Below are 13,353 nucleotides of genomic sequence, written 5' to 3'. Positions count from 1 at the left end.
ATTTGGACTCCTTAAGGGTCGAAGGTAAAGTTATCAAAATAAAAATTCAAAGCCTATAGGTTTGTAAAGGAATCCAAATTTTGTGGCCGAATGTTCAAAGGTTCTAGTAAAAACAAAAAAGCCAACGGCACGCAGTGTTCCCAGGTGGTCTCCCTCCCAAGTACTGACTGCGCTCGACGCTGCTTAACTTCGGTGATCGGACGAGAACCGGTGTATTCAGCGTGATATGGCCGTTGCCGACAGCTAACCTTAGCAATCTTTACTTAAAGATCTCGCTCAAGTGAGGAACCAATACTGTCAATGGGGCAGAATAACCCATTACGATGTCCCCAGGTACATTTACCAAACGCGCCATGCCTTTCACTTCAATACATCAATTTCGTCCGTCAAGTAACATAAAATTCCCCAATCTAAGCGAAGACCTTGACGCCATCTAGACACTTGAAACCCAACAATGATAACCAGAGGCGCAATTCCTTCCTAAAACGTCCACCAGAAACCACCACCATCCGGACCTCAAAAAGACAACCTATCCTATATGTACACCAATGATCAATAAGTGTTCCTGGTTAAGTAAACAGATGGGTCATCCTCGGAGGACCACCCGAGTAGAGATGGGTTGAACTTAACTGGGAGACAGGGACCTATTATACAGAGTGGGGTGCTATACTTTAACGACTCAACGGGTGGTTTGTTATATTGAAGAGATCAATTGGATGGTTCAAGGGTGGTGTGGTGTGATATGGTGCTATTGATATTCTGTTTAGAGTGGGGTATATCCCGATTAAAAAGACCAGAATGGAATGATTGACCATTTCCCATAAAAATCATCGCGAATCCTATTGTAATTTTGAAGAGCCCCGCAATCTATTGTCAGTGGTTCACCTATTTTGACCATGTATAACGTCTAGAAAATAAATATTCAAATTGAATGGTGAAACCGAGAGGTAAATCACTTTGAGAAATAATCACGTCAAGTTTGAGGCGAATTTCACGGAATATGGTGTACTTCTAATCACCACATATTTGAGGTGAATCTCGTAGAATAGTTAAAGATAGATAAAGAATAGTTAAGAAGAGAATCAAGCAAACCGAAATCTAAATGGAATCACCCAAAAACCCGACGAAGAAAAATTCAATCATAATGTAGACAATTTAATATAAGTGATCTGCCCCTCGCTCAAATAGTTTAATATCCGTAAAATAGGAACATTCTTAACAACATCACGTAAGAATAGTGTTGGTTTGGTCAAAAATATAATCTTTTGAAAGGTCAAACGGTCTGAGGTTACTGACCAGGTCGTATTTTTAAACTTTAACTGGGCAACGCGTAAAATATGGCAACTATGTAAGATTAAAAGTATTTTAATAATTTAAAGTTATCTCTCGCTTTTGATTTTTACCTCTCCGAGTGACGTATGTCACGGAGAGGTTCTAATTTCGACGTGTCTGTGTGTGTGTGTGTGTGTGGGTGTGTGTGTGTGTGTGTGTGTGTGTCTGTCTGTTGTTACACCCACGTGACCGCGTTCGCAGTTTGCAAATCGGAGCAAACGTGTTCTCAATTTCCGGAAATTTCGAAAATTGTATTACACTTACAGGCTATTACTCCATTGCCTGTCTAACATCACCAGCCTCTGGTCTTTGTCCATCCTACATGGACACCAGTCTGTACACACTGGCTTCTAATCACAATCATCTGCTGCTCTTTGTCCATCCCACATGGACACCAGTCTGTACACACTGGCTTCTAATCCCCACCCTCTTGTGGTCTTTGTCCATCCCACATGGACACCAGTCTGTCCACACTGGCTTCTAATCACCACCGTCATCTGCTCTTTGTCCATCCCACATGGACACCAGTCTGTACACCTGGCTTCTAACACCACCATCTTCTGGTCTTTGTTTTTGTCCATCCCACATGGACACCAGTCTGTACACACTGGTTTCTACACACCACCATCTTCTGGTCATTGTTTTTGTCCATCCCACATGGACACCAGTCTGCACACCTGGCTTCTACTCCATCATCATCGTTAAGGTTAAGACATACGCGGCGATCGGCCAGGGTTACGAGAAACGTCCGGCCTCCCTAAGGTGGGGCTTCCACCAAAGGTTCACGCAATTGCGCTGTTCTTATCCATGGCTGCGATTCGAAACCCTTATATACTACCTATTTTAGTAAGGCGAAGCAACCGGCGTATGCTTCATTTCAAACGCCAATATTAGTCAAGTCTCTCAAGAATGTTTAATTGTTCTTTTTTAAAACGATGTAACGTTCAATAAGGCGAATAACTAACGAAGAAAATATTAAATATTAATTATATTTATTTTAATATTTAAGATAATCTTGTTTCTCAATTCAAAATTAATACGGAAAGAGTTAAAAGCAGTCTATGTTTTTGTCTGTATGTGTCCGTCCGTTGTTACAGTAGTGCGCTGCGTTAGAAGTTCGTTTTGTTTTGATGTGTAAAGAAATCCAACACAACCATAATATTCCCTTTATCCTTAATATAAACTGAATATGTGGGAATATTTTTCGTAATTATGATGCATTTAGTACTTTTGTAGCTTTAAAGCTCTATTTCATTTTGATATTCCAAAGATTTTTTTTAATATTATTATTTAAAATGGATGTTTATATATTACTTAAGCTATACTACATCTGTTTATAGCATAATCCTTTCTAAAGTGAATACAAGTTCAACGCTACTATGTTGGTCAAATGAACTCTTATTTGTCAATAGGCCTAGTGAACCAAAAAGTAAAAGTTTGGGTTTGGGTTTGGTTTTCGTTTCTGTATGCAGAGACATTAACGGTTCAGAGTGAGCCGAAAGTTAAATACACTTTTAAATAATTAGGCTTAGATTTATAATCATGGTGGAAATCTGGGTCGCGTTCAGCAGAGCCTCGCGTTGCTGAACGCGGCCCAGGGATTTTGTTTTTGAATTTTGACGTCACGGTGCTTAGCGCTGAGCTAGCGCGGTCTTCAAAGAAAATAGTCTGCTTTTTTGATAACGTGACGTAAAACGCGTAGTTCTCAGCTTGGCGAAAAAACCATGGAGGAATTAATACAAATAGCTCTATGGGACTATAGCTATTTAATTGGCGTGAAACCAGTTGATCACGCGAGAATTTTAAGAGATATGTTAGTTTCTAATTTTAATTATAAAAGTTGTTATCTATCTCTATAAATATGTTATCCTACAATTTTTGTTAAGCCTTGGTACCTTGCACGCTTTATTGCGCTAGCGTCATTTATAAAACGCCGATGACCCGTTTTTCCCCCATCGGATGATTTTAATGTGTACAAGTATATCATTATTGGATGTAAAATGTCGTCTGATTTACAGTAAATTTGCTATGCTTTGTATACTGCTTTAATATTTCATAAATTTTAACTTAAGAAACATTTCCATATCTGGGTAAATAAGTTTGTAAGTAGTCGTCTTGACTCGGAGAGGTAATATTTTGGTTTTCCCAACTTGTAATTTTTGGGTTAAAAGATCAATTTAACTATGGGTCGGAAAAAAGAAGAAAATATATATATTATATGGGAAAGGTTTTTAGAGGGTGCCGAAATGAATATCAATTCGGAGGCGGAACAACCGGGAGCGGGGATAGAGTGATGACTAGCGGATGCATTTTGGGAAGTCGAGATTCGATCCCGATGGGAGCCCTCCCTATTTTCATCTATACAGATAACTCATCGTCTCTCGATGTATACTGTAAAATACTGGCACAAAATCGATACGTTTCCATTGAAATTGCTAATTACACTTTGCTAAATTATAATTCATAAATTAAATTAAAACGCTTAATATTCAAAACATTCGAAGGGTGAATCACTATTATAGAAGTACGTGAAATAATTATTCAAAATGTACAAAACTTCCAAATACAGTACATGATCGGATCTTTCCAATGCAATTACGTTTCAAGGCGAAACCCGTGAAATCTTAGTGGTGTATTAATGGTGAATCTCGCGAATTTGGCAAGGGATCACGTGAAATCGGAGGAAATTTCACGGAATGCAAATCTCACGAGACCCGAGGAATCTCGTGAAATATAGGGGTGGGCCGTACGCGACGAAAAAAATCACGTGAATTCACAGGGAACAATCCGAACCGAAATTGACGGGGTAATTAGCTCCACTTGAACCTGTTAATTTTTTTCGTAAGTGATTCGCCTCTTTTTTGAAGTGTAAGATATCTTATAAAATTAGGTCAAGAAATGCGTAAAAAATTAATAATTAAATATACGTATCGTTTTGTGCCAATATAAACTTCGCAACATTCGTACGTCCTAAAGTTTGGGAGCTATTCGAATGCAAGCTATTATGAGTTCAAACGCAAAGCCCTTTACATATTAGCAGTAACTGGGAGTTGGCTGACAACAAAGATATTGTGAAAAGAAGCCGGACTTTAAAAGGTGTCCCGGTACGTGTCCCATATTTGAACTTGAACCGGCAAAAAGAGAGAAAGTCACGCATGGAAGATATCAACTGCTGCCAGATTATTATACAGTCAATCTAGCGAAACTAAAAGGTGGAAACTTCCAAATTTCCCGCAGGCGTCTTTTATTAATATGGTCATACTCGGACGCCTTTTACCAATAGCTTTCTTACAGCCTTTGATTGAATTTTTTTCTGACGTGAATTAAGTTTTTGGAGATATAATGGTTCAAGCGTTATAGGCCCAACTGATGTATATATCCAGAGGAACTTTTTTTTTTTTTGAGGAACTACCATTCGTTTCAGATAGGGTCCAAAGTGTGTCCCGGAAAAAAGGTCACTTACGGTATAGAACTGAATATCTACCATTGTTATGTTTGACCAAAAAGTGACAAAGTTGACAATGTAATTCGGGGGTTATTTAGTTACTGGCGAAATCTTTACTGGCCAAAGTAATACCTTATACATTCTTTTTATCTCGTTTTCGGGTAGATTCCTAGCGCGAAATACTTTGAGGTAATATAGCGAATAGGGATTACGTGAAATTTTATGGAAAACTAACTACGGTTTCTGAGTACGAACTTCATTAGATAGACTTCATCGGGTACTGACCTCTTTGGGTACTGATCCTACTTGGGATACTGACCATCTTCGAAGATTGATCTTTGAAGCACCAGTATTCAATGGCGCTAACAACTGCGCCATGATACACGATGTTGAACCCTATTTGAGCTAATTTAGCTGTGAATTTAAACAAACGAACATAAAAGAACATCTCCGAACCCGCGTGGTTTCGAACCCGGGCCTTGTGGCCGCTTAGCTGAAGAGATAGCACACATATATATAACAAATAGCTTAAAAAGTCTGTCTATCCGTAACTCTTTGCGTTGAATTTTACATCACATTGTTCAATTGCCATATGTAACGCAAAATCGGAGTATTTTATAACTTTTGTGAATCCTTATAATTGCAAAAACTAGTCAATGATGGCGATTAAAATTACCCCAAGAAAAAATCAAATTAATTGGTAACGAAATAATTAAAAACTTGATCCATCGGGTCTAAAATGAAATATTTCTGTCTGTTAACGTGTAAATTAAAGTTACACGTAACGAGGGGTCCACTCCTAATTGGGTGAGGAGTCCAATTAAGAAGGTTTGAAATTATAATTAATATTTTGGATAAGTTTAAAACCATTTCACAACCAAATAAACCAAATTTTTCACGAGGAAATATAAAATATTCATCATACATAGGAAATATATTTGCGTCACATAATAAACAATGAACTCTAAAATATCGGCTAATTTTAATTACTAAACTCTTCTATAGAATATCATAGCTGATCCATACGGTTCTATCTAAAATTTAATTTTGTTTTCAACTTTGTTCATTGGTTGTAAACGCAAAAAAAAAGTCGATTTCGCGTTAGGAAAAGAACTGATTTCATCAAATTGGTTCAATTATCAACCATAAACTAAACTGAGGGATAAATGAATGAATAAATAAATAAATAAATAAAATTAGTTAGTCGCTGGTGAAATCTGGGCTGCGTTCATTCTTGTAAAGTTAAATATTCTTGTTTATCTCGTTTTCGGATAGATTCCATGTGCGAAATATTAAAGGGTGATCTAGCGAATAGGGATCACGTGAAATTTGCAGGAATTTCACGGAATATCACGAGATTTGAGGCGAATCTCGTGAAATATGGGACGAAATCAGTCAATTTTGGATCGAAAAAAAATTGCACAAAATTATATTTAATGGAATCACTCCGAAATCCACGAATAAATCTTGTTAAAATCAATAAAATTCAATTTGCGAAAATACGCCATGTACCCGATTTTCACCAGTGACGTTCCCTAGCCCATATTTTTAACTGTACTATCTGATTTAGAGTAAAAATTAATAAATAATTTTTTAATCTATTAGTAAGATCCATCGAATATTTTCCAATCATTTAAATTAAAATTTCAAAATAGTAATTTCTACAGAAAAAACATATACGATTGGGAATCGTTTGACTAAATCTTATTTGAATTAAAAACTAACTATGAAAAATAACTTCGGTATCTAATCACGAGCTTCATTAGATACGACTTCAACTGCGCCACGATACACGATGTCGAACCCTATTTGAGCTAATCTAGTTGTAAATTTAAACTAACGAGAATAAAATACTTTCCCTGCACCCATGCGGTCTCGAACCAGTGCCCTACAGCGTTTGAATCGGATGAGATAACTAATACACAGCAGATTCATGTACAATTGGGAATCGTTCGACTAAACCTTATTTGAACTAAAACCTAAACTACAAAACAATAACTTTGGTATCTGAGCACGAACTTCATTAGACACAACTTCATCGGGTACTGAACTCTTTGGGTACTGATCCTACTTGGGATGCTGAAAGAAGCACCGGCATTCAATGGCGCTATCAACTGCGCCATGACACACGATTTTGGACCCTATTTGAGATAATTTAGTTGTGAATTTAAACATACGAACATAAAAGAACATCTCCGAACCCGGGGCCTTCCGGGCGCTCAACGGATTATGATAGCCACTACACCGCAGAAACACATACAATTGGACATCGTTCGACTAAATCTTATTTGAATTAATCTCAAATTAAACTGAATTTTAAAATGACCCGAAGGTATTTCCTGGATGTTTCCATATGTAGATAAATAAGTAACAAATAAATAAAAAGCTTTTATTTATTTAGAAGAATCGATAATGAAATCAATTGATTTTCCTTTTCACCCTCCCAAACGTTTTTCTTCTTTAAAAATGGCGAATTAAATAGCTTAGAAAGTCTGTAGATTAGTAACACTTTGCGCTGAATTTTACATCACTTTGTTCAATTGCCATATGTAACGCAAAATCCGAGTATTTTACAACTTTTGTGAATTCTTATAATTGCAAAAACTAGTCAATGATGGCGATTAAAATTACCCCAAGAAAAAATCAAATTAATTGGTAACGAAATAATTAAAAACTTGATCCATCGGGCCTAAAATGAAATATTTCTGTCTGTTAACGTGTAAATTAAATTTACACGTAACGAGGGTCCACTCCTAATTGGGTGAGGAGTCCAATTAAGGAGGTTTCAAATTATCATTAATATTTTGGATAAGTTTAAAACCATTTCACAACCAAATAAACCAAATTTTTCATGGGAAAATATAAAATGTACATCATACATAGGAAATATTTTTGCGTCACATAATAAACAATGAACTCTAAAATATCGGCTAATTTTACTAAACTTTCCCATAGAATATCATAGCTGATCTATACGGTTCTATCTAAAATTTAATTTTGTTTTCAACTTTGTTCATTGGTTGTAAACGCAAAAAAAGTCGATTATGCGTTAGGAAAAGAAGTGATTTCATCAAATTCGTTCAATTATCAACCATAAATAAATTAAACTGAGGGATTAGTTAGTCGCTGGTGAAATCTGGGCTGCGTTCATTCTTGTAAAGTTAAATATTCTTAAGTTTATCTCGTTTTCGGATAGATTCCATGTGCGAAATATTAAAGGGTGATCTAGCGAATAGGGATCACGTGAAATTTGCAGGAATTTCACGGAATATCACGAGATTTGAGGCGAATCTCGTGAAATATGGGACGAAATAAGTCAATTTTGGGTCGAAAAAAATTGCACAAAATTATATTTAATGGAATCACTCCGAAATCCACGAATAAATCTCATAAAACTCAGTAAAATTCAATTTGCGAAAATACGCCATGTACCCGATTTTCACCAGTGACGTTCCCTAGCCCATATTTTAAATTGTACTATCTGACTTCGAGTAAAAATTAATAAATAATTTTTTAATATATTAGTAAGTTCCTTTGAATATATTCCAATCATTTAAATGGTTATTAAAATTTCAAAAGAAAGAAACATCGGAAAACCAAGCTTGTCGTCACCTCCTACCATATATCTGACCAACACTAACAATAATTCAAGTCTGGATGGTGAAAATGGTATGGCGCTATACATGACTTAAGATAGGAATGCGTGGGCCGTAGATAGGCGCGCGCTTTTTCGGGGTAAAATATCCTAATAGAATAAAGTGTAGGGCCTTTCTAAGGCGTTAGGGAGATGAAGTCAAATGGAAGAGTGGATAGGACAATGAGAGAAAACGAAAAGCGAGAGAGAGAGAGTGGAAAACGTGTGAGTCACTGAGTAGGGGGATGTCGATGGATGATTCCTGATGTCGTGGGTGCCCAGAAGATACGGAGATCACGCAGACCAAATACTAATCAATACTACGCTTAGTGGTTATGTCTTTTGGCCAAACGCCATGGAGGATTTTGATTCGTGGATGAGGAACTCAATCGAGATAAAACCAAAGAAAATCAAAAACTGTTCATGCCAAAGAACATTTTCGATAAAAAATTGGTCAAAGAATTACTCCCGTACTTTGGTCCCTTCACCCCTTTTGGAACAGAAGTTGATTTACGAGGAAACAAATCTCCAATGCTTAGCAAATTAAGCTTTTACGAGAACTGGTGTTTTAGCAAATCTTTCAAACCGGCTGATAATATCTAAAAATAACCTTAAAGGTTGGATCTTAGGTTCTTTAAAATACTCCGATTAAATTTTTTTTGGTTTGCATAATTTTAAAAGGTTGACGTAACCAAGGGTATTATAGGAAAACGAGTCAGGGCTTCCGTGGCTCCTGAGAGAGGCTGCTAGGCAAGTACAGGGCGGGAATAAAGAGTGCGTGGTATCCCAAAAAGCGCTCGAGACTACGGATGAATGAATAAACATCAGCTGGTCCCATCGACGAATAATAGGAGCGATGGGTGCTAGCGTTACCATTTCCCCCGACAGAGAGGGGGGCCACGGGGTGCTAGAGACTGGGGCCTCCTATTCTATAGACCCCATAGATCAAAAAGTGTCCCCGTAGCGTCATTCCAAACTATTGGATCACGCCTACGAAACCGTCGGCTTTCTCGCCATCTGATTGGTCCGCGGCTTATAACGGAAACGGTGGGGAACGGAAATGGGGGTAAAATATGGCCCTGGCCCCCGTACGGGCCCTCGCTAGGCCTTCTTGAAAATAGTGGGTCTGAAAATGCCAAAGCCAACGGGCCGTGAGAGGCTACAGGGGCGGGTTTAAGGGGGTGCACCATTTTCTATATTACTTCACCCTGAGCAAGAACTATGGGGACCCCCGAAGCCCAGCGTTCGTAAGAATATTGTTGCCTAGGAAGTAGTCAGCCATTTTGGGGGTATTTGTTATAATAACTTACGTAGATCGCATCAATTGTCTAGGGTTCTTTTTTTCTCAGGACTTTTTCTCGTAACTTACGCGTGATACCCCCGAAATTCACACCGAGGTTTCTCTAGCCTAAAATTTAGGAGATTTAGATATGATAGTATGCATAAAGTACATTTATTTGAAGACCTTTTCGTGATTTACGTGTGATATATTAAAATCAAAATTTTAATTTTAAATAAATATTCTTAAATTTGAAGATTGAGAGTAAGTATACTGTATATTTTTGCAAGTTTAAAATTAAGAGCACTGATATGAGAAAAAGCGTCGAGGGTTATACATAGTTTCCACTAAAAGGTATTTTTTACGCGGTCCCCAGTGAGTCAAGAGATTATAGAGAGAAAGGCTAGCAGTTCAGTTTGAATCGGTATTTGACCAACTTGACTCACAGAAGGCCTGACAACACTGCACTGAGAGATGGGGAGGCATTTCTTGTAGCCCCTTTAGCTCATAATCATTAATGATGTCATAAAAGTAATAATTCTTATTAAAACATGTTTTTTACATCAAAGTCTAGCCCCTGTGGGATTGTTTCAGCCGCCAGGCATAGACGTTCAATGTAAAGCCAGCTTACAGGTACAGAAGTACAAGCTTAAAATTCAGTCTGTTGTAGATAGCGGTTGAATTTCACTCGCAAATGGCTTGTAACACTTGTCCGCACATTATTACAGTAAAAATAATTTTGAACTACATCGACATACGGCTAGTCAATTTAAGTATTTTTTTCCCAAATCAAGAACTAAATAAAACAAATGAATGAACATAGAAAGTTTGCTTTTAAACCAACTATACCCGGACTAATCCTACAAAACTAGAGCGTAAAAAATGTCATCCGAATCGAATAAGTCAAAAATAATTCATACAAAAGATAGTCTCTCCTCTTTCGGAGGAGTCAAAAGAAATCAACGCGAGCTAAATATTCCCATGATAATGAAAAAAGACCTAGCCGAAATTTCACCCCTAAAAGCCCCACCACTACCCACACTACCATGGAGAGTTTTTTGACACAACACACACAGCGTACAATACAATAAAGTCTGGGACCCTATTGGGTCCTCCTTCCAAGTGGAGGTTGGACCTTTAGCGAGCGAGAATGGCGGGAAAGCCCCCCCTCAAAATTCTGGATACTGGCATTGTCACGTCGGAGTAAAACGGGGGAGAGACCCCGAAGCTTACAGTACGATAGCTATAGCCTTTAAATGACCCTCTCGGATTACTAGAAAAAGACGCATTTGCCCAAAAGGAGGACCACTTTGCAAAAAAATACCGTTCAAACCCCAGTCACACGTTTTCCTTACGGATCGTGAACCTCATTCACTCGGCGGTTAACCCTAAATCGGATTAAAGTCGGATTATGTTGTCGGCGAATTAACAATATATAAATATTTTGAATGACAAAAATGGCCTTTAAAGAAGTCAGAAAACGTAGTAGTATCTTTCGACCATGGTCGAGTGGCTTAAGAGCCATTCAGGCTAAACCGGCGGTAATTGAAAATAAGAACTGGGGTATTGACCCAAAGTCAAACAAGAACGCGATAAACAATAACGCGTCTACTGAGATACCTAACGTCTTATCAACTCGTAACGATACTCGCGTCAACAATGTCATTAGTTCATCTATGTCTCGCGTTGGCTCATCCTCGCGCAGAACTAATTTAAGTAGTATTAACAATAGTCATCACTTACCGTCATCGAGTACGAGTTTCAGTTGCGGAGGTGATCTTGGTGGAACTATGGGGATGTCTCCGTTGTCATTAAGTACAACCAGTAATAATCATCCTCCCGGTTCGATTTCGGCGACTATAGCCGCGGGAGCGTTACAAGCCAACGCGCTTATTAATCGATGGGCGTCTTCGACGAACGGGAAATTATCTGGAAAGAAGCAAAGACCAAAGAGGTTTCAGTGTCCGCATTGTCAAGTGTCCTTCAGTAATAATGGGCAGCTAAAAGGGCATATCAGGATTCATACCGGTAAGCCTTTCTCACTCGTTAAGATTTAAACTCTAGAATACTTGAGAAAATAAGTGCCACTTCTCGATTTTAGAATTGTTTTGTTCAAATGGTCAGAAATTGTCGTTTGTTTAAATTTTGACTTGATTTCCTCCATAAGCGCATTAATAATTTAATTTTGTAATTTTGCAAACTATAAGTATGCCATAGGGATGTTCTTTGAACGTTTCTGAGTCGAAAAAGTGCCATGACATGAGGGCCACTGTTTTCGAGTTATGATTGGAATGTTTTAGGGATTGTCTTTCAGTTTCTTGGTTAAGTTTAAGGGATCATCCTTAAAATACTCCAATCTTAATTCGAAAACCGTGATCCGGACGGCAAAATGTATCGCCCAAAGAACATCCCCTTAATTTAGAGCAGACTTATGAGAAACACCCTGTATTTTTGAGGGACCCGTACTTTACCACTTTGTTACAAATATACTTCAATAACAAAAATTAAATAAAATTCTTTTTTTCTTTTCCGATATTGTAGGTGAACGTCCGTTCGCTTGCGACCACGCGGAATGTGGCAAAACTTTCACGCGCAACGAAGAATTGACCCGTCACAAGCGCATTCACACTGGTGTCCGTCCATTCCCTTGCCCGCTGTGTGGTAAAAAATTCGGTCGAAAAGACCACCTCAAGAAACACGTCAAAACGCATCAAAGACCCCCGCCCATGCAACTGACCGGTCCCGTCGGTTTTCATCATTTGTCCGGTTCGGCAGTTATGGGACCTTACTTGCCTTTATCCGAACTATTTTGGACGGGAATCTTCTAACTGATACCGGCGATAGCTCAATTTAGACTTTATTTATTTACAGTGTTTGTGTAAACCATGTTTCGTATTACGACGTAATGTAATAACAATATATATGCTGATAAAATTGGCCAATTAAGATATTTTTATAACGAAGAATCTATAAATATTACATGATATGATATTTTTTAACTCACGTGTATATTTTTGCAGTGTAATATTAAAGTATTTTGTAAGTAATTTTACAGGTAATTGAAAATGTTTCCATTATTATACTAAGACTCCAAACTTTGACCTAAATGCCGAAAATCTTTTTATTTATTAATTTTTGTTTTTCAAAGTAATTTTCCTTAATCAATTTTCAGACTTTTCATTGTGGAAAAGTCAGAATGTGTTTAAAAATAACTAGAAAGTCGAACTTACAAATATATCAGTTCATGGAAGACACTATATAGTAAAATTACCGAACCAATATGAATTCCTTGACTTTTATGACTATTTTAAAATCCCTTAACATTTCGCAAATTCCCTGACTTACAAAATTTATAAATTCTAAGATTTTACTTCTAAAACGCATTTTCTAACAACACAATTTCCTTCGAAAATCAGCTAGGTGACTAGGCCATAGGTCGGAATGAAGTTACTTGGGTAAATTCGGTCTTAATGGCGTATCTAATTTCAAGCGTTTAATATACCCGATGGCGGATGATTTTAAGCCAATAGCGGCGAGGACGGACGGAGAGTCAATTACAAAGGTGCCGACCAATAAAGAGAGAACCGAAGTTGACTATGGGAGCCTGGGAGAAGCGAGCCATCCCATCATCCGCCATATCTACCCCGATTTTCAACGCTGGCG

General features: G+C 37.7%; 1 protein-coding gene and 1 non-coding gene across 2 annotated transcripts; one reads left to right on the top strand and one right to left on the bottom strand.

Annotated features, from left to right (window-relative positions):
• Positions 1-119: 119 nt before the first annotated feature.
• LOC149623299 (5S ribosomal RNA) lies at positions 120-238 on the bottom strand. The gene has a single exon (XR_016374939.1). It is a non-coding gene; the product is annotated as a 5S ribosomal RNA (ribosomal RNA).
• A 10,467-nt stretch (positions 239-10,705) lies between these two features.
• On the top strand, positions 10,706-12,748 carry LOC149623298 (uncharacterized). Its single transcript, XM_089852687.1, has 2 exons — positions 10,706-11,718; positions 12,232-12,748. The coding sequence occupies exons 1-2, from the start codon at positions 11,139-11,141 to the stop codon at positions 12,516-12,518; spliced, it is 867 nt and encodes a 288-aa protein (XP_089708813.1). The 5' UTR covers positions 10,706-11,138; the 3' UTR covers positions 12,519-12,748.
• The last annotated feature ends 605 nt before the right edge of the window (positions 12,749-13,353 follow it).

The sequence above is a fragment of the Phalangium opilio genome, unplaced genomic scaffold (assembly GCF_054372755.1).
Source record: "Phalangium opilio isolate 3A_F unplaced genomic scaffold, DU_Popi_V2 ptg000113l_1, whole genome shotgun sequence".
In the NCBI taxonomy this organism is placed as follows: Eukaryota; Metazoa; Arthropoda; class Arachnida; order Opiliones; family Phalangiidae; genus Phalangium; species Phalangium opilio.
This window is presented reverse-complemented; position numbering and strand designations above follow the sequence as displayed.